Source organism: Hypanus sabinus, chromosome 4 (assembly GCF_030144855.1).
Source record: "Hypanus sabinus isolate sHypSab1 chromosome 4, sHypSab1.hap1, whole genome shotgun sequence".
Lineage (NCBI taxonomy): Eukaryota > Metazoa > Chordata > Chondrichthyes > Myliobatiformes > Dasyatidae > Hypanus > Hypanus sabinus.
In genome coordinates, this window is record NC_082709.1 from 143,396,943 (window position 1) to 143,418,619 (window position 21,677).

The 21,677-nt window shown below is 38.9% G+C and overlaps 1 protein-coding gene across 2 annotated transcripts in view; it reads left to right on the forward strand.

The window, feature by feature from the left end:
* si:dkey-100n23.5 overlaps window positions 1-20,390 on the forward strand; it is a 190,542-nt gene extending 170,152 nt beyond the window's left edge. The window contains exons 12-13 of one of the 2 annotated variants that reach the window (XM_059968245.1): window positions 15,918-16,065; window positions 18,859-20,390. In XM_059968245.1, coding sequence (XP_059824228.1) covers window positions 15,918-16,065; window positions 18,859-19,011 — 301 coding nt within the window. In that variant the 3' untranslated portion in view covers window positions 19,012-20,390. Of the gene's footprint in view, window positions 1-15,917; window positions 16,066-18,846 lie in introns of both variants that reach the window. The other variant, XM_059968244.1, reaches the window with a different exon arrangement.
* Window positions 20,391-21,677: the final 1,287 nt, after the last annotated feature.

Sequence of the window (21,677 nt, forward strand, 5' to 3'; positions counted from 1 at the left end):
GCTGCGTTCCACCAGCATTTTTGTGTGTGTTGCTCAGATTTTTAACAACTCCTTCATAATCAGGAGAAACAAAAAATTTTACTGTTAAAGTATCCAATCCAAAGCTGTAATAAGATTTTAATACTTACAATAAAATGAAACCGCTGACACAGCAACATAACTGTTTCACTGTGCCCCTCCTGCTCCACCCATCCCTAATGTTGGATTTTATCTATTTTCAATGCTATAATCTGAGCTGTAGATGGGAATCTAGAAGTATATGGATGACAAAAATTTATTTTCTGAAAAACTCTTCATAAATAAATAAAAAATATGAAGTCCTGAAACTATCTTGGATTTTTTTCCAGGATACGTGGCCACAACATTATTTTCCCCCTCTTAATACAAAAATATTTCTCACTTTCTTAACTTTATTTGCCCAGAGCATTTTGCAGCAAAATAATGAATGTGGTTACTCATTGTTTTTCTCATTGCTATTTTATTGACATGGTAACACTGTACCTATCAGTTGCTTGCGGTACAGTTAATGGGTCAGCAATAGAATCAGCACTAGTTGCATTGCACAGATTTATTGATATTTAAATCTGATTTCCACAAATTTGCAACCTTTCTGGAATTGCAGTCACAGCGTCGAGGTGGAGATAGAGTCTGGGAACGTAAAATCCCTTTTCCCAAATTGTGAGGGTTCTATGTCTGCAACTGTTTCTTAGCAGAAGCATTTGACAACGTCTGTTTCTATGGATACAATCCCAGCTATCAGTCTGAGAGTTTCACAGGATCAAGAGACTTCTTGTCTTCCAAATACAAGTCAAACTAATGGATCAGTTTTTCACTAGAATTGATTGAGACAGACAACTTCAGTCAGTGTCACCATGCTGTGGTTTCCCACAGTATTTAATGAGAGAAATAATGTTGATGTGGCTTTTTATCTAGTATTGATTGTCTATCCTTTACATTCAGTGAACTTTAAATCAAAATACTTAGTTGTGCGTTTATTTATATTGTACTAGTTAATTAACTCTACTAAGTTTTGTATTTATTTCCCACTCCACACCACCTCTACAATTATTTGTAAACAATTATTTTGTGGACATAGTTCAGTGACAGAACATGATTTGTAGAATGATTGAAAGTATATTTAGCTGTAAAAGCCGCAACAGATGATTAACTATCCACAACATGTCAGCAATGCCTCTTATTATGACAGCAAGATAAATGGCTTTGCCACATGGGACATATCTTGGAATTAATTTCAGACACCATACTACTGCAGATTTTGGGTTTTCTTTTATTTTTTTAACTTCCAGTACCTTTTAAAGCCAGTGGATTTGCCATTCTACCAGATTTGCTGGAAGTGAGATGATTTAAAGAAATAATTTTCCTGAAACAGAGGCAAATTGACATGCAGTGATGAGCCATTATAAAGCAGGGTGCCAATCAAGCAGTCTGAGCAGAATTAAACATGTGGAGCAGTTGATGCAGGTATACACCAATTAAAGATTACATGATGACATACACAGTGGGAGGGTCTAACTGAAGTGAGCAAACCATTAAAATAATTGGAGAATTTGAACTTGCTTAATAATGTGAAGTTCTTTGTCAACAGTAGTTGCAAGCACAAGTTATATAAACACTAGAAAATCTGCAGATTCTGGAAATTCAAGCCACCTTTTACTTCTTCCTCCCTCCCTTCCCCCCCACCCCCCCAATCTTCTTGCGCTGACTTCCTATCGTTTTTTTTTCCAATCCTGTTGAGGGCTCTCAGCCCGAAATGTCGACTGTTTATTCTTTTCCATCGATGCTGCCTGGCCTGCTGAGTTCCTCAAGCACTTTGTGTGTGTTACAAGTTATATAAGCCTTCATGCTGATGAGAAACTGTACTTTGTACTTACAAGGGTTTCTGTCTGGCTTCTATTTTTAAGCCAAAGCATGACAAATCTGGCTGTTACTCCAGTCAAATCCTGCTGCCATCAGCATGGCAAGATAAAAAACACTTTTGTATTCTTTTCAAAGTTTGTTCTTGTCAGAACTTGCAGAGGCGCCACAGTAGCGTAGCGGTTAGCGCATCACTTACAGCTCGGGATGTCAGAGTTCGGAGTTCAATTCCAATGTCATCTGTAAGGAGTCTGTACATCCTCCCCTTGGAATGCAAGAGATTTCTCCACTTCCTCTGATCTCCTCCCACAATCCAAAGACATACCAGTTAGTAGGTTAATTAGTCATTGTAAATTGTCCCGTGATTAGGGCAGGGATAATCTGGGATTGCTGGGCAGTACAGCTGAAAGGCCTATTCTGTGCTGTATCTGTACATAAAGTGTAACAAAATAAAAACAAAATAATAGATCAGAATTGAACTATCATTTTTAGCAGTCACCTACACAAAAAAAAAGTATTGTTTCTAATGAAATATTCAACTATTATTGGCCATTTACTCAGTGTTCACCTTATTTGGTACACTGCTGTTTATTGCTAATATCTAATCAGCTAATTATATGGCAGCAACTCAGTGTGTAAAACATGCAAGAGGTTCAGTTTTTGTCCAGTCCAAACATCAGAATAGGGAAGCAACTGGACCTGAGTAACTTTGACTGTTGGTGCCAGCCAGAGTGTATTTGAGTATCTCAGAAACTGCTGATCTTCTGAGATTGTCATGTGCAGCAGTCTCTAGAGTTTACAGAGAATGGTGCAAAAAATAAAAGTGTGCAGCAGTTCCTCTGGGTGAAAGTGCCTTATTAATGAGAGAGGTCAGAGGAGAATGACCAGGCTGGTTCAGGCTGACTAGAAAGGCAACAGTAACTCAAATAGCCATGCATTAGTTCAGTGGTGCACAGAGAAGCTGCTCTGAATTCACAACGTACCGAACCTCGAAATGAACGGACTACGGCAGCAGAAGACCACGAACATACACTAAGTGGCCGCGTCATTAGATACAGGATGTACCTAACAAACTGGCCGCTGTGAATAGACAAGTGTTTGAAATGTGAAGGTGAATCTTCTGAATTGAAGAATTATTTAAAAGTGACTAATGTTTAATGCATATATTGACAGTCATCAATTGCACTTCAAATATTGCATTATTTGGCTCATTCATGGCTGCAGGAATATAAAGGAAAGGTGACTTGGATCTCTTAGTTACTAATATTGTCGAATATTGGACTTACTTTGTCGATGTGTGGTGTAACCTTTCTGCAATAAAGAACATCTTGCATTTCTAGAGAAATTGATGCTGTTAATGAATAGTGATAAGCCTGCTGATGATGTAGTACCATCCGTACTGGGCTTCGAGGCAAGCTTGTATTTGGCTGGCTCCTTGCAAGCTTGCTGCCTGATGTGCCACAAGGTACATTAAGGACCAGCAGCCACAATGAATAATGATAAGGATTTAATAGGGGAACATATGAAGATTTATGTAGTTAAAGATGTGACTCCGTATGTTGTGCCAAGGTCAAAGAGGTCACTGAACAACTTGAAGAAACAGTGTAAGAGCCAGAGGTTGTGGTCCAAGTTAGTTACATGAGCAGAAAGAAGGATGAAGACCTGTAGGCAGAGTTTACGGATCTAGGATGGAAAAAGTTTGAGTTTAAAAAAAAGGTATTAAACGGTAGTAATGGCCACGTATTACCAATGCTGCACATAAATGCAGAATTTAGAAGATATGCCAGATGAAAGGTGGCTAGAGAGGTCGTGTGGTTTGGGGGGGGGGGGGGATCTTTAAATTCTAGAGAAACGCAGACAGTTTCTGCAGAGTTAAGATCTCAACAAGCAAGATGGGATTCCACCTCAAAGAAGAACACAATTTGTAAAGGAGTTTGCTAGTGCTCTTGGGGAGGATTTAATCTGGTTTGGCAAGAGGAAACAAAAGACATGTTTGAAATTAGTTGGTATTTAGGAAGGCAAATAAAACAGAAAAGGCAGTGGCAAGGGCAATGACATCCAGCATGTATTGGGAGGGGCAGAGTGTAATAGCATAAGGTGAACGGGCAACTGGAGTCGGAGTAAGAATAAACAATCAGAGTAAAGGGTGGTTCGAAGTAATAAGTGGGTCAAGTGCATCAAGTTACAGACAAGGAACATTTATGAGCTGGTGATTATAACACTGAAGATTTAGGTTAGCTAAAGAAAAGGAAAAAGAGCAAACTAAAGTGAAAATAATTAACAGGAGGAAGGGCAATTTCAGTGGGATGAAATTGGATCTGGCTCAGGTAAATTGGAACCACATGTTAACATGCAAAACTATGGCAGAATAATAGGCTGCCCTTAAGGAAGAAATGGCTGTGGTATGGTTAAGGCATGTTCTCCCAAGGGGCAAAAGAAGAACAAACAAATGGAGAGCTCCCTGGATGACAACAAAAGATACAGCAGAAGCTAAAGCTGAAAGAAGGCTGCTTGTGACAGGTACAGGTTGTAAGTACCAGCAAAAACAGGTTGATTACAAAAAAATCAGAAAGGGAGACACCTACAAATGAAAGTTGATGAATTAATGCAAGTTGGTACAGATTTGTTAAGAGTAAATCCTGTTTAACCAAATTCAGTAGAATGTTTTGATGAGATAATACTTAGACTTGATGAAGATACCACAGTCAAACTGGTATGCATAGACTTCCAGAATGCTTTTGATAAGGTGCTGCATAACAGACCTACCAGTAAAGCTGAATCACGGGGGTTAAAAAAGACACAGACGGCATGGATTCAAAGCTGTCAAAAATATGTAACTAACAAAAACGGGTTGTGATGAAAGGTTGTTGTCTAGTCTTAAGGAAGGTGAATAGCAGTGTTCCCCAGGGATTGCTTTTAGGGCTAGACCATTATTTTTAGTGATCTGTACTAAAGACCAAAATGCAGAGATTTAAGCCAGAATTTCTAAATTTATGGATGTCAGAAAACTTGGCAGTATTGTGAACTGTAAAGAAAATAGGCATAGACTACCTAATTATATAAACAGGCTGCTGGAGTGGGCAAATACATAACAGATGAATTTTAATGCAAAGAAATATAAGGTGGTAACTTTCGGTGTAAAGTAAAAGGAGAGCCAGTATAAAATAAAGAAGACTGCTCTAAAACGGGTGCGGAAGTAGAGGGATCTAGGAGTTATTTGTACGTCACTGAAAATAGCAGGGCAAGTTGTGAAAGTAGTTAGTAAAACCTACTAAATTCTGACTTTAAGGAAAAAACATATCTTATAAAGGCAGGGAAATTCAAATCAACTCTTCTAAAATGCAAGTCTGGCCTCAATTCTAGTTGCCACATTACGGAAAGAATGTGAACCATAGACCGGGTCCAGAAAAGATTTTTTTAATGTAGTCCGTATATTAAGGGACTGCAATTATAAGGAATGATTTTCTTTTGGAGAAGTGTGGAGAGATTTGAGAGATGATGGGACAGGGTGGAAAGTGATGGGCTGTTGCTTGTGATGATGGAAGGATCAAGGACTAGGTAGCACAGGTATAAAATAAAGGAGAATAGAGTTAAAAGTGATATTACGATAAACTTATTTTCACATTGTGTGGGTGAAATCTGAATGCATTGCCTTCAGATGTGATGATACAGGTTCTATTGTTCCTTAAATGGCATAATGTATGGTGTGGAATAACTTGTAAAGCTATGGGGAAGAGGCCAGGAATGGGAAAGAGCCAACCCAAACCTGATGGGCTGAATGATCTCATGTTCTGTGTTCTATCTCCTTCTCTGCTCTATCCATTCTATGATTCAGTGAAGTCATGCAGTCTTGAATCCATGTTCTTTCATCACCAGCAATTTTGGTTACCCTTAGAGTCTACCTCTATCTAATTATTTGTGACTAAACAGTATCTTCATAGAACATATGGTAAATTAAAAGAAATCTAATCGAAGTAATTTCCATTTTTTATAAGTGGCGTGTGGTAAAGTCACAACTACTACATGTTTATTTAAAGTTTTTATCTTTGAAGTGTTATTTTACATGTGCTGGCATATCGACATAATGCTGAACTGTTCATAATAATTTATTGGAAATATAAGCTAGAATTGCCAACTTATTGCTGTTAGCATGTTCAATTAAAGTAACACAGATAAATATGTTTTAATTGCTGCACCACAGAATCTCCTTCAAAATAAAATGAACAACATTCTGCCACAGGCCGCATCCGGCCCTCTAACCTCCATTCCTGCTGTGATGGTGATCATAGAACAGAGGGTTTTGTATGATAAACTCACTAAGTACAGCACCATGACCCACAGCACAGTTGGAGATGCCAGTGTCCTTAGTCCTTGAGAGAAGATGTTGTTTGAAGTTTCTTTGAGTATAGTAAATCACCTCTTAATCCTTGTGGCATAGTACTTGCTCGATGAAAAGTTGTAACTAACCAGCTATTCTGTCCCCTGGCTGGGGACTTCTCAGACCCAATCATTCAATAGTCAAGAAAATTGAATCCACTGGTTTTGTAGGTCAGTCTGAGGGAATCTCCAGTGCACCCAGACTTTGCCTTTTTTGAGGAGTCAATATCATAATCAACTGTTGAAAAAAAGAACAAAAATAAAAACTGCAACACACAAAATCCTGGTGGAACACAGCAGGCCAGGCAGCATCTATAGGGAGAAGCGCTGTCAACATTTCGGGCCAAGACCCTTCGTCAGGACTAACTGAAAGGGAAGATAGTAAGAGATTTGAAAGTAGGAGGGGGAGGGGAAATGCAAAATGATAGGAGAAGACCGGAGGGGGTGGGATGAAGCTAAGAGCTGGAAAGGTGATTGGCAAAAGGGATACAGAGCTAGAGAAAGGAAAGGATCATGGGAGAGGAGGCCTAGGGAGAAAGAAAGTGGGAGGGGAGCACCAGAGAGAGATGGAGAACAGGCAGAGTGATGGGCAGAGAGAGAAAGAAAAAAAGGGAGGGGGGAATAAAACTAAATATATCAGAATGGGGTAAGAAGGGGAGGAGGGGCATTAACGGAAGTTAGAGAAGTCGATGTTCATGCCATCAGGTTGGAGGCTACTCAGCTGGTATATAAGGTGTTGTTCCTCCAACCTGAGTGTGGCTTCATCTTGACAGTAGAGGAGGCCATGGATAGACATATCAGAATGGGAATGGGACGTGGAACTAAAATATGTGGCCACTGGGAGGTCCTGCTTTCTCTGGCGGACAGAGCATAGGTGCTCAGCCAAACAGTCTCCCAGTCTGCGTTGGGTCTCACCAATATATAAAAGGCCACACCGGGAGCACCGGACACAGTATACCACACCAGCCGACTTACAGGTGAAGTGTCACCTCACCTGGAAGGACTGTCTGGGGCCCTGAATGGTGGTGAGGGAGGAAGTGTAAGGGCAGGTGTAGCACTTGTTCCGCTTACAAGGATAAGTGCCAGGAGGGAGATCAGTGGGAAGGGATGGGGGGAATGAATGGACAAGGGAGTCGCGTAGGGAGCAATCCCTGTGGAAAGCAGAAAGAAGGGGGGCAGAGGGAAAGATGTGCTTGGTAGTGGGATCCCGTTGGAGGTGGCGGAAGTTACAGAGAATTATACGTTGGATCCAGAGGCTGGTGGGGTGGTAGGTGAGGACAAGGGGAACCCTATCCCGAGTGGGGTGGCGAGTGGATAGGGTGAGGGCAGATGTGCGGGAAATGGGAGAGATGCGTTTGAGAGCAGAGTTGATGGTGGTAGAAGGGAAGCCCCTTTGTTTAAAAAAGGAAGACATCTCCTTCGTCCTGGAATGAAAAGCCTCATCCTGAGAGCATGCAACATTACATTTAAATGAGATAAACACACACACACAAACTTAACAAAAATAAATTATTTAAAAATACAATGTAAATTGATCAAATTATTATATAGAAAATAAAAGAATGTACCTTTTTAAAATGATGAATAAGTTGGAATTGTGTTCTTTTTCTCCTATATATGTCTTACATGGTGTCACTGGCATCAAGATCTCTGATTCCAGGTCACTGCCTGGGGTTCTAAGCTGATAGTCAACAGATCATACCTGTAAAATTTCTCCAAGCTTTAGTACAATTCGTTGAAGCCTCCATTTGGTGTCTTCTATTGGAAACAAGGACTGGAAACTGTCACAGGAAATCCATCCATTATTGTACACTCACTGAAAAAAATCATTACACTAATAACTGTTTAAAAACACAAAATATAAATCTTTTATTTAAATTTTGTTCAGAAAATAGGTAAAATACCGTGAAGTCTAACTTGCAGTCATGTAAGTAAACAGAAATCAATATTTAGTTATAATCCTTTAATTTTGCAGTTTTAACCACTGGATAACCAAAAAATTCCTGTTTTTATCTTTGTTTGCCATCCAAAAATAATTCATAATAAGCATTAAATTCTAAACACAAGGTTTCACTTCTGCATCAATAATAGGGAAACATGCAAGGCAAAAGTTTGTAATTCTAAAAAGTGCATTTTTCATGGTGCTTTTCATCTGTCTGTCATTCAATCAAAAATCATGTACCTCTACCCATATAAAAATGGTTTCATATCATGTTCTGGTACATAACCCATTTTCATTGGCAGAGAGTTGGGAGTCTGGAGAGGCACAGAGAGCGGTGATAGGCAGGGGTGAGTAAGGATGAGTATAGTGTGAAAACCTCCCATTTTTAAAGAGCTGGCAGCAACTACAAGACATTTTGATGTACATGTGACAAATGAAGATAAATAAAAACTAAGTTAATCTACATCAACACACACAAAATGCTGGAAGAACTCAGCAGGTCAGGCCACATTCATGGAAATGAATAAACAGCTGACATTTCAGGCCAAAAGCTTTCTTTAAAACTGGAAATGAGGGGAGGATGCCAGAATAAAAGGTAGGGGGAGGAGGATAGCTAGAAGGTGAAGCCAGGGGGGTTAGGAAAGGTGAAGCGCTGGAGAGGAAGGAATCTGATAGAAGTGGAGTGGACCATAGGAGAAAGGGAAGGAGGAGGGGCACCAGGGGGAGGTGATAGGCAGGTGAGAAGAGGCCAGAGTGGGGAATAGAAGAGGGGAGGGGTGGAATTTTTTTTAACTGGAAAGAGATATTAATATTCATTCCATCAGGTTGGAGGCTACCCAGACAGACTATAAGGTGTTTCTCCTCCACCCTGATTGTGGCCTCATTGTGGCACAAGAGGAGGCCATGGACTGACATGTCAGAATGGGAATTAAAATGTTTGGCCACTGGGAAGGTCCGCTTTTGGCGGATGGAACAGAAGTGCTCAATGAAGCAGTCCCCCAATTTACAATAGGTCTCACCAATATAGAGAAGGCCACATCAGGAGCACCAGATACAACAGATGACTCCAGCAGACTTAAACGTGAAATGTTGCCTCACCTGTAAGGACTGCTTGGGGACCTAATGGAAGGGATGAATGAGCAAATGTTGAACTTTGGCCACCTGCAGAGATAAGTCCTGGGAGGCAGATCAGTGGGAAGTGATGAATGGACAAAGGAGTCACAGAGGAAACAATCCCTGCAGAAAGTGGAGAGTGTGGGGGAGGTAAAGATGTGTTCAGTGTTTTTGATGGTGGAATCCCTTTAGAGATGGCAGAAGTTGTAGAGAATATTATGTTGGATGTGCAGGCTCATGGAGAGGTAGGTAAGGACAAAAGGAACTTTATCACTGTTTAGGCGGGAAGATGAGGGGAACATGGAGGTCCAGCAAATGGAGGAGATGCGGGTGAGAGCAGCATCAATGGTGGAGAATGAGAAACCCCATTCTTAGAGGAAGGAGGACATCTGTGATGTCTGGAAAAGAATTCCTCATCCTGGGAGCAGATATAGTCAAGCCAAAGGAACTGAGAAAAGGGAATAGCATTTTTACAGGTGACAGAGTAGGAAGAGATGTAGTCAAGGTAGCCGTGGGAATTGATAGGCTTATTAAAGTTGTTGGTCAACAGTTCATCTCTAGAGATGGAGACAGAGATTGAGAAAGGGGAGGCAGGTGTCAGAAATGGACCAAGTGAATTTAAGGACAGGATGGAAGTTAAAGGCAAAGTTGATGAAATTGTCAAGTTCGGCATGGGTGCAGGATTTAGACCCAGGATTCACGTCAGAATATAAGTGCAAATCAAGATTTGTTTGGGAGGTTTTGGGGTATCAGGAGTTAAGACACCCACAACAGGAAACACAGCCTCTGACCTGCTGTATTTGCGTTGCTGGTTCATTTGAGTTTCTGACAGGATATCGATAGTGGGGAATTTTGTAATGACAATGCCATTGATTGTCATTGGAGATGGTCATTTTCTGGCCCTTTTGTGGCCGCGAATATTACTTGCTACTCATCAGCTCATGCATGAACGTTGTATAGGTCCTGTTGGGAGTGGTCCTGCCCTGCTTCATTGGCTAAGAAGTTGTCAAGTGAACTGAATGTACTGTATTTATCAGTGAACATCTGCACATCTGGGATATAATGGAAGGACAGTCACTAATGAAACAGCTCAAGGTGGTTGGACCAAGGACACTGCCTTGAGGAATTTGCATTGACATCCTGGGGCTTGAATAATTGACCTCCAATAGCCATAACAGTCTCCCTTTTGTGTGAGGTATGGTTCCAGCTAGAGCAAGTATGTTATCCGACTATGCAGAAATCCCAGTGCTTCTGCCTCAGTCTCACCATGTACTGATTGCCTCAGATCCTTCCACTGATGGACCCAGTCCCCATTGGCCCTTCCACTGACTGGGCCTGGGTTCCTGTCCTCCCTTCCACTGATGGACCCGGTCCCCATTGGCCCTTCCACTGACTGGGCCTGGGTTCCTGTCCTCCCTTCCACTGATGGACCCGGTCCCCATTGGCCCTTTCACTGACTGGGCCTGGGTTCCTGTCCTCCCTTCCACTGATGGACCCAGTCCCCATTGGACCTTCCACTGACTGGGCCTGGGTTCCTGTCCTCCCTTCCACTGATGGACCCAGTCCCCATTGGCCCTTCCACTGACTGGGCCTGGGTCCCTGTCCTCCCTTCCACTGATGGACCCGGTCCCCATTGGCCCTTTCACTGACTGAGCCTGGGTCCCTGTGCTCCCTTCCACTGATGGGGGTCCTGGTCCTCATGCTCACTTCATTGGTGGCCCTAGTCCGTGCTCCCTTTCACTGTCTGGGCCCCTGGTGCTGTGACTCCATCCACTGTCTGGGCTCTGGTACGTGTGCTCATCATTTCCCACTAGGGCCCTGAGGGTGCTGCACTGGAGTGTTTTCTGGGGTTGCTCTGCCCTTTTACCTGGATTACTAAATGGTCCAAAGGTGGAAGCTTAACTTTATTTGTCATGTGTACATCAAAATATTGAAACATACAGTGAAATACATCATTTGCATTAAGGACCAACACAATCCAAGGATGAGCTGGAGGTAGGCCACAAATGTCACTATGCTTCCAGCGCTAACAAGGTGTTGGATCCAACTGGTAATTTTAATTGTCATGTTCTTTTTTGCAGTTTAACAATGAATGATCTGCTTCTATTTAAGTAGTCTTTGTATGCATAACAGCTTAATATGCCTCTAGTGATTGGTCTTTATTTAATAAGTTTGAAGTACGGCTGTAAATCTACTGGAGAAGAAATAATCTTTTAGGTGTTGCAGAGACTGATTCTCGTATGTGAGGGCTGCCGGGGCAGTGGTGGGTGAAAATCTAGAGGTGGAGTGGATTTTAGAGGAATGAAGGTTGTTTTCACTGAAATGTTTAAATTCTGTAAAGGATTGACAGGGTAGGATGCTAACAGTCTGTTTCATTGGTATGAGAATCCAATTAGCAAAAGGAGCCAATCATTCAGAACTGAGATAGGAGATAGTTTCTCAGTGGATTGTTTTTCTTTAGATGTTGACTTATGGATACAAACATTTTGAAGACCTACAGAAAATCAAATTGGATTAAAAGAAACTAAGTTGCAGGGTTTTCTGTAGGACTGATCATGTGTAGCAGTGACCCTCATCACTCTCCTCTGTGTGCTTCTCTCAAATGCACATATCAGTGATATGGATATAATACTAGTAGATGTCGTATTCAGATCTATATGTAACAATGAAGTCAGAGGTACCTTACATAATTCCAAATGAAGGAGCAACAATCATCAGAATTTTACAAGGGGAAGTTCAGAGATATGGAGAAACAGAGGATTATGAAGGTTCAAGCTTGCAAAACATTAAGGAAACCATTCAATAAGCTAAATTAAAGTGGATGGAGTATTACGTTTAATGGCAAATGGTAGATTAAAAGTCAATTGATGAAATTGTAGAAATCTTGCTTACAGTGCAGTTGGAGTACCCTTCATGGGGATATAGGTGCTGAGATGGACCAAAAAGCCTTGTTAAGTATTATGTTCATATGTATAATAAAGAACTATAGATATAAAAGCACAGTTATTCTGATTGAATGCTTTATGTATTGTCTCAAACCTGTTGGTTGTCACACACTATATCAAGGTAATGGTAATTATTTCTATGGAAGTAAGCCTCTGGCTTATTGATTCAGCACATCTCTTGGTTTGCCATACATTTCGAAGGTGAAGGTGTTTTAATGGATTTCACTAACTAATCCATCATCTTCTTTGTTTGTGAGAGAGGCGCCTTCACAGTCCAAACAAGGGTCTGAAGCTTCAGCCCCAACACCTGTGGCGCATGCATATATATCAAATTAAAAAATTATTTTATAAACCCAGAAAGCAGACTATTTATTTTGATGAATATTCCAGGACAAATTTATTGTGTTCCTTGGATACATTAATACATTTTCAGAAAATATTATGAAAGCTATCTCAGTAAGGTTAGGGATAGTTTTGTATTGGGATCTGATGAAGCAGAGATCTAATATTTTCCTTGAAGCAGCGTACCAATACCAGAGAAGTGTTGTCAGCTGGTTAAATTTGGATAGAATATTTTAAAGGCAGAAAAATTAGGGTGTGGTCATGGTGTTAATTATGTAGAAATAATTATATTCTATTTGACAAGACATTAATCTTCTCTTGAATTGGGGATCAAATATATGTAATTTTAGAAGTTTTCACAGAAAATGGCTGTGTTGAAATAATTGCCTTTTTTAATAGATTGGTAAATATCCCAGAGTTGGTAGCATGCGATTCTAAATGATTTTTTTACAATTGTACTTCAGAGAGATTAAGCAAAATGAGCTCAAAATCCAGTTTTCTATTGTTATTATCCACTGGCAGTATCAATTCTGAGTAACCATTATAAGATTTGTTGACATTTTGTAATTTTTGAGCCTAAATTGGTTTAAAAAATTGTTTGATTTATTTTCATGTGTCATTCCATATGTTAGTAGCATTTGGATGTTAATCTTTTCGAGGGCGATATAACAATTTCAACTTGTTAAAATCACATCAACCTATATAGTTCATTCAATATGTGGTTTCACTTCAATGCAATCAAACCTCATTTTGTTAATTAGTTGAAATCTTTCAACTAACTAATGTTATTATTATGGCATCTACATCTTGTTAGCTGCAGGAAAATGCACTACATGTTTCATTGCTTCAGATGGAGAAAGGCATTTGCACTAATTCAGGTGGCTATTTTGTTGAAGGTCAATCCTAATGATTACACTTTTGTGTTCTGACTAACAAAATAGCTTGAGCAGCACAGATTTAGAAGGTAAAGCCCAAGCAAACAATCTGAAAATGGGCAGCTTAGCTGGGACAAAAGGCCAAGCACTTAACTTTTAAAAAAAGCTAATTTAAACGTGTAGGTGGTCTGTCAGAAATAAATGTTACTTCTCCCTCTGAAACGACACTACAGGCACCCAGTGGGGTTGCTTAAACAGCACTTGTATGCTAGTGCAGGAGTTTGCATTTCAATCACTGGTTCATATGAATTGTGTTAACTCTTTTTGTAGCTACAAGCTCACTTATACTATAGCTTTATCCTAAATTTTACTGCAGTAGTGAATTAAAATTAAGATATGCAAATAGGCTGAATTTATTTAATCCAATTGTGCTCAAAAGTAAAAACTTATACCTTCTTGTGCCATTTTAAATTTGGTTTAAAGGAGATGGATTTGTACTGAATCAGTAACTATTGCATGTTTCTGATAAACTCAAAACCACCTTGCTTGTACTGACAGTGAATTTGCCTTGCTTTCAATGCCTTGATCTAGTTGAAACATTTACTGGGTTTCTGAATTGAATTACACAAAACTAAGTTGATTGTGCTGCATCCATTTTGATACTTAACAATTTTACTTATGCACAATAAAAAGCAATTCTTGTACTGTACACTAATCGAAATGGATAGACAGCCTGGCAACCAAATATGTATCTTTTAACCACATTCCTACCTCAGGGTGATGTGTTTTAAGGAAATTCAACTGTATTAAATTAAATTAGGCCTTTGAAAATATATTCCAAGGGAATATTTTACGTTTCCTCTCCAGCTATGTTCTAGTTGCATGGGTATTGTTCAGTTATTGTGCAAAGGAACAAATAAATTATCCAATGTTTATACTGGCTTTTGTACTGTTGCTCTTTTATTGGTACACAACTCATGTAAAGAAACTTATATAGCAACTTCCCTGACATTGGGATAAATCAAGCTCTTTAGCTTTTGAAGTACATTAGATGTGTAGTCATAATTGTCCGAAGACATAAAGTCATCAAATATTTTATTTCATAACAGGGATGCACTTTACAGCAGGACCTTCTGTCATGATCACAATAAAATAGAAGCTGCTTTCAAGTTAACTTAATTCAGGGTTAACTGTATAGTAGCTTCAAGTTCAGGTTATTGTCATTCAACCGAACACACGTATACTGAAATGAAGCAACCTTTCTCTGGACCGAGGTGCACAACATGATACATAAAGTAATATCACCACAAAGAAATTAAAAAATAATAAGGTGCATTTATGACACAGGCTGAGACCTAGATGACGGCAGGGAGTTCAGTAGTTTCACAACCTGGGGGAAGAAGCTGTTTCCATCCTAATTGTTGTTGTCCTAATGTTACTGTATCTGATAGGGGGCCAAAGAGATTGTTGGGCAGATGGGAGGGATCATTGAGATTGCTAAGGGTATACAGTATCTGTCACCCTGATAATCCGCTCAGCAGCCTTCACAATCCTTTGTGGTCAGATGCCTTGTAACTCCCATACCAAGTGATGCAGCTCGCCAGCATACTCTTTATGGTGCTCCTTTAAAAGTTAAAATGGGGAGAGTGGGGAGGGGTTGGTGGAGGAACCCTCCTTGTCTCAATCTTCTCAGGAGGTGGAGACACTGCTGCGCTTACTTGACTAAAGAGGTGGTATTGAGGGGTCCAGTGAGATTGTCCATTATGTGCACTCTCAGGAACTTGGTGTTCCCAATTCTCTCCGTGGAGGAGCTGTTTACATGTAGCAATGAGCGATCAGCCTGCACCTTACTAAAGTCCACAATCATCTCTGTCGGCTTGTCCACATTGAGACTCAAATTACTGTTTATGTATTTTTGCATGCTGGTTCCAATTTAATTATTATTAATTTTAGAGTATCATTCAAATAACTTCATGCTCTCATGAAAATGTTATGATGTCTTACTTTAGGATCACTATCCACTATTGTTGTTCTCCAATCCCTGTGCACAAAAAATCCATCTTTTATAAGGAGTCCTCAAAGTATGAAGTATTTCTTATATGGAGCTGTTAGCTGAAAATTATTTATACTTAAAGGAAAATGTTTTAAAGAGTTAATGAGATTTTAAAGTCTCTGGATACAGAAATATATTTGAATTATATGGCCACTGTGAATATTGAAAAAACTGCAAATATGGTGAAATTAAGTCAATAAATTTAGGGTATTTATTGCAGCTGAGCTCCAGGATGATCTCCATTTATTTTGACTCTGACTTCTCTTCCATTGCACACATTAATGGTTCTGTAAAAAGTAAATTGACGGCGAAATTTAGTCTTTATGTTTTTGGTAAGTTTGTTAAAAATATGCACAATTTGTTCAATGTCTTCTGTTCTCTCTTTCCAATATTAGGTTGCACAATGCATTTGATCCTAACCATCCCGTTTTTGTCCTGACACTCCTTCACGTTATTACTGCTCCACTTCATGGACTGGCCAATGCAATTGTGTTTGGGTTTGACAGAGAGACATGGGGCCAGCTGAATTTAACAGCTTTGCAGGTAACAATCACTAATCAGTAAAAATTCCTATACCTGTCCTAAACATTTCATTTGCTTCTATGCCTTTTTTTCTCCTGAACAATCTTCTGTAGTGTTTTCATAAGTTACAAATTTTTGTCACAAATCTGCAGTTTTGAAAGATCAGCAACTCCGTCCCCCTAAGTAGCTAGAGGACTTTGAAAGACAAGATGGTGAATTGTTTCATAGCCTTGTTGAGTGACAGGAGATCAGCTGCACTATTAAAATTAGGCTGGCTACAAAAGATCATGAATGAGGATGCAATTCTCATAATTAGGTGGATGTGACTCTCACAATGCAATTCTGATTGGCTGCTATCTCACATCTTCACCCCCATCTATAATACCAAAAGAAACATATCATTTGAGATTTGAATATAACAGTTTTCTTCACAAAACCTTGAAAACTTTAATCTTCAGCCTTTGAAGTGACACCCTTGTTTCACAGCCAAACATTGTCAGTTAGAAATGTATTTTCTCAGTTGCTAAATATATTTCATAAAGGTACAGTTTTGAATGAAGATTCATACATGATTTTCTCCTGAGTGTATTTGCCCTGTATTTGCATTTAAATTTTATAAAGTTACAAACTCTAACATTTATTAAGCTAGTCTCAGACTGCATCAACTCCAGTTACACAGAAGTGACAAATATCCCCACGTCATTTTTCCAGGCTTCTGTCAAAGGGAGAGAACTACAGTACTCTTACTTCCAAAAGTTGAATAAGATTGCATTGTGCCTGGCAGGAATCCCAGTTGTTGATCCCTCAAGCTATGTACCCACAGCCCATAGACTCACTTTTAAGGACACTTCATCCCACAAACTTGATATTTATTGTTTATTGATTATTTTTCTTTCATTGGCTGTTTTACTGCCCTGTTGTATGTGGTGTTCTTGGATTTACTAAGTATTCCCAAAAGAAAACTAATCGTGGTTGTATATGTGACATGTGTACTTTAAATTTACCTTGAACTTTGAAATTTCACATGCTCCCTTAATTCAAATATCATTAGAGGATGGAGACTATCTAGCCACCAAAGAGACCCCAAGTTGTTCAACAAGTTCGCTCATTAAAGGACATCAGGCCAAACAGTCCCGAAAGAACACCCAAATGACGCCTGTTTTGAGAGAATGTATTTAAATAAAAGATCTTGATCAGGATATCAGGTTTTATGACAGCCTTTACTCCTTTGCTATCTACTTTGGAAAAAGTATCTTGAATCTGAGCAAAGACATAGGAACATCCAGAACTGTATCCCACGCTCCCTGCTTCTATACCTATAGTTTTCGGGCAGAAATTCAGTCTGTCATATAGCATCAGTCAAGGCTGAAATCCAAAATAGTTGAATCCTTGCCTATTTTCTTGCTTTTCCAAACAGTCCTGCGGAATCACTTAAAGGCTTTGCAGGCTTTTAAGTTTCTTAATAAATTCAGTAGAATTTAATTTTAAATCAAAGAATGTTGGTGCTGTGTTATTTTTCTTCTTTTTTCTCCAGAGTCCAATATGTTTTAATGTTTTTCCATATAACCCACAGACAAGATTTTGGAAACATGGTTCTGCATTGCCATTACTTGTAGTCTCTTTTTCCTGTCAAACTCTGCAGAGCAGCAGAGTTGATAAGAAAAGCTAAGTTTATGTCAAAAATCTACCCTTTCAGTTCTTGTTAAACGATGAACAGCTTGTTGGTGTCGGTGCTGTGCTACCCTCGCTACTATTGTTCGCTCAAGATTCTGTGATTGTGCCAGGAACAGAGCTGCTGCTACTTCTGGAAAAAGGGGGAAATACATTCTCAGATAAACTTCATACAGAATATTGACAATAAAGTGCACAGAATTACATACTGTTTACTAGACTAAGAGTCCCCTTATCTTCCCACTCATCGTCCCCATAACCGAACCAGACATGAAAATTCAACAGTAAAATTTACCATCTTTCTCTTAGGCTGGGATTGCAGAAGCATCCTTGAGATCACAGGAAATCTGTGACTTGCCTTTTGATATACCAGTGTGATTTCTGTGCTTCCAGTGAGCAGAAGGGTCAGAGCATGGAGAAATCTGTGTTTATTACAGTTTTCTCCTACTGCACCCTGCTGTTCTGCCAGTTAATAATAATGTAACAAAAAAATTCACATGTCAACACAGTACTTAACAATATCTCCATCAGACTGAGGATCAGATTCAAGAATTTAGGCCAGAATTGATAGAATTTCAGTGTGAAAATACATTTAAATCTTTTCTTAGCTACTGTTTGTGTTATGTCTCATCATTGGCTTCATCAGTTAAATAATTTGTTATTAACTTTGACCTTCAAACTAGATTCCTCATCCTTCAAACATTTTCACAATGCTTTTCCAGTAAATTTAGTGTTTATGTTTATTTCTAATTGTGATTCTGGCTTTAGCTTTAGTACTGACTTCCAACATAACTAATGTAGCTTGTGTGTTGGAAATGATAATATGACACTATTGCATCGGTGTTTAACTTTCTCATTAGTAACCAAATCAAAAAGTGTGGTGTTGGTTTTAAAAATCATTGGTTTTAAAAATCCCTGGTATATTCGTAAAACAGTTGAAAGAATGAAGATATCTTTGTTGCATGAAGTGTATTTTGTGCAGTTTATTTAGTATAATCTGTTTTTGCTATGAAGTTTTTTTTAAATTAAGTTTTCTCACATGCTATTTTTGGAGGAAGAAAGACAAAACTATCTCGAGCATGTTCCTAAGTTATTCCGTTATTGCAGAGTCTGACATGTTAACATTTTCAGCTTGCTTTCCAGTCCAGATTTTCTGATACAACATTGATTATGGAGTACCAGCCCGGGCCAGTGCGTTACAAGCCCCATTTGGAAAGTGATTCCTCAGACTCATGTGACGATGGCACAGGAGCAATTTATTCATCCACCATGACGTCTAGGGACAGGAGGCCCTGACAACAGAAACTCCCTTCAACTGAATATGTGCACTGTTGGACTCCTAGACAAAGGAAGAACCCCTCTGTGACAGTAGAGATGAGCTGTCAACCTTCATTATTAATTCTAGGCTCTTAATATTTAATGTCATAAAACTGGAACAGAAGCTTCAGATTTACAGAAGAGGCATCGTACTAAACACAAACACATCAGTTAAAGAGATTGTTCCTTTCAGCTGCCTCTTTTTTCTGTGCTTCAGACCAAAAAAAATGAAGAAAACTATTTGCAGTAAATGTATGTGATAACCTAAGTGTAAGCATTTATATATTTTTCTGAAGACACTTTGTTTTAAATATGTTTTTTTAAAAACAAATTAAGTATGAACCCTTTTCATACATAACATCCTCAATTTAGTAGGTTAAGCAATCTGGTTCAGATCGTGGAGCAAATTATGTTGTGAAACTATTGTGTCTGTCCTTATATAGCACTCTGCAGGGAAAACAGGCTGTTTGTGGGGGTGGGGAAGGGAGAGAGGAAAGCAGAAGAAAGTTGAAAAGAATAATTGCAGAACCCTTAACAGAAAACAGTGACAAGAGGTGGAAGGCCAGAACTACTACTTCACTTCTCAAAAATGTTTATAGTTTTATTTTAACATATGTTACTTATGGTGCCAGAGTACCGAAGAGAACTCTTCAGAGACAAAAAAAACATTACAGATATCTAAATGTTCAGGGCAACAAGACTCTAACTTATTTGCTCATTTTAATTTAGTAATGTTGGCATGTGTCAATTCTTGATATTTTATTCATATAAAATTATTGAACGTGCTACTTTTAAACTGAAGATTTCCTTTAAAGAGCATTATAGTGTTGTGGCTGGAAAGGTCAAAACAACATCCATTAGAACCATTCTTCATTTGACTGCGCTAGTTTTGTTACAGTGTTTATAGAAAATATAGATAACATTGCTTTCTTGGTTCCAATTGCTCCAAGGCATATTTTTAAAAATCTACGCACAATTTAACCTTGCATTAAAAAAAAGCAATCAATTCCATTATGCAGAGAAATTCTGCACTCTGGTTGTACAAAAACAAAATATTGCTGATGCTGGAAATCTGAAATAAAAACAGAATATCCTATTAACACTAAGCTGCTGAGACTGCAGTAGTAGAATACTAGTAACCTTACTTTGTGATGAGCTAGCACCACTCAAGAAGCATTAAGTGAGAATTCATCTCAACATTTTCATTCCATCCCTGTGTTTGTAATCTAGCCCATAACTGTTCATCAATCAAGCCTGTATTTGCTGATCTATTAAGCAGCACCTTAATTTTAAATCCCTCCCTAGCACTGAATTCATCCCCAGCTTTATTACATACTCCTCCAGAGTCGTTTCTTAATCATTCCCAAATTTAATTGGACCAATGGAAACACAAAAGACTGCAGATTCTGAAAGCTGAAGCACAGAATCTGTTGCAGGAATTTGGTCCTGTCCTGAAACGTGACCAACTCTTTGCCTATGCTGATGCTGCTTCACCCATAGGTCTTCTCCAGCAGTTGGGTTTTTAATTTAATAGGGCCAGTGCAAGACTCTAAGCTGTGGAATTCCTTTCCTAACCTCCTGTCTCTGTTTCTTTCTTTTAGATGTTCCTTAAAACCTACCTCTTTAACCAGGCCTTTGGTCATCTCCTCCAATATTTCCCTTAAGGCTTGGTGTAAAAGTTTATTTGATGGCACCTGTGTAAAGTTGATTGAGGTACTTTGCTGTTAAAAATGTTTATATATATAAATTGTTCTTGTAATGTCTCATTCCCATTTTCATTAAATCATTAAATGAGAATGAGAGTTCATTATAACAATAGAATTCATCTTTCAAGTAAACTGGGTGTCAAGTTCTGCCAGCATTTTGTGTTTTTGTTCAGTTCTTTATTCTTTCTTTATATAATTATGTATTTGGACAATCCTTTAAAGCATAGGGAACTGAAATTCAACTTTGGTGAATGTAGAATGGGTAGTATCAAATCAGACATTATTTTTATTTTTTTTCTTTTTCTTATTTTTCCTGCCCAATTTTCTTTTTTATTAACATCATTGGAAAGCAACAACAGGTACAGGTTGTCCCGAGTTACAAACATCCATACAGTATATATGAGCAAGCATTTGGGAGACTGGCATGATGGATTTGCCAGCTACTGCAGGGCTGCAGGCATCTCCTGCAGCCTGGGGACTTAGCTCATGGTCACATTTCCAACTTATGAACTGTCTGGGTTGCAAGCAGTTCACAGGAACAAAACACTACTGTAATCTGGGAAAGACCTGCAATTTAAAGGGTGGACGAAGGGTCTCAGCCTGAAATGCCGACAGTGCTTCTCCTTATAGATGCTGCCTGGCCTGCTGTGTTCCACTAGCATTTTGTGTGTGTTGTCAGAAATTTAAATCCCTACCAGGCTTTCTTTTCATCCCACAACAAAACTGAATTAGGCATTGAGAAATAATTCAACGTATAAAATACAATAATGTCTATTTCACTGTTTTATTTGTAATGGGAGAACCTACATTTATAACACAATATTCTTGATGTTAAAGAACTTCTCAGCATTTCAGGATTTCCCATTGCATTGGGAAGAATCTTCTGCTCCTAAAATAGTTTCATGGAATCTTATATGTCAAAGAGAGCAATTCAACATC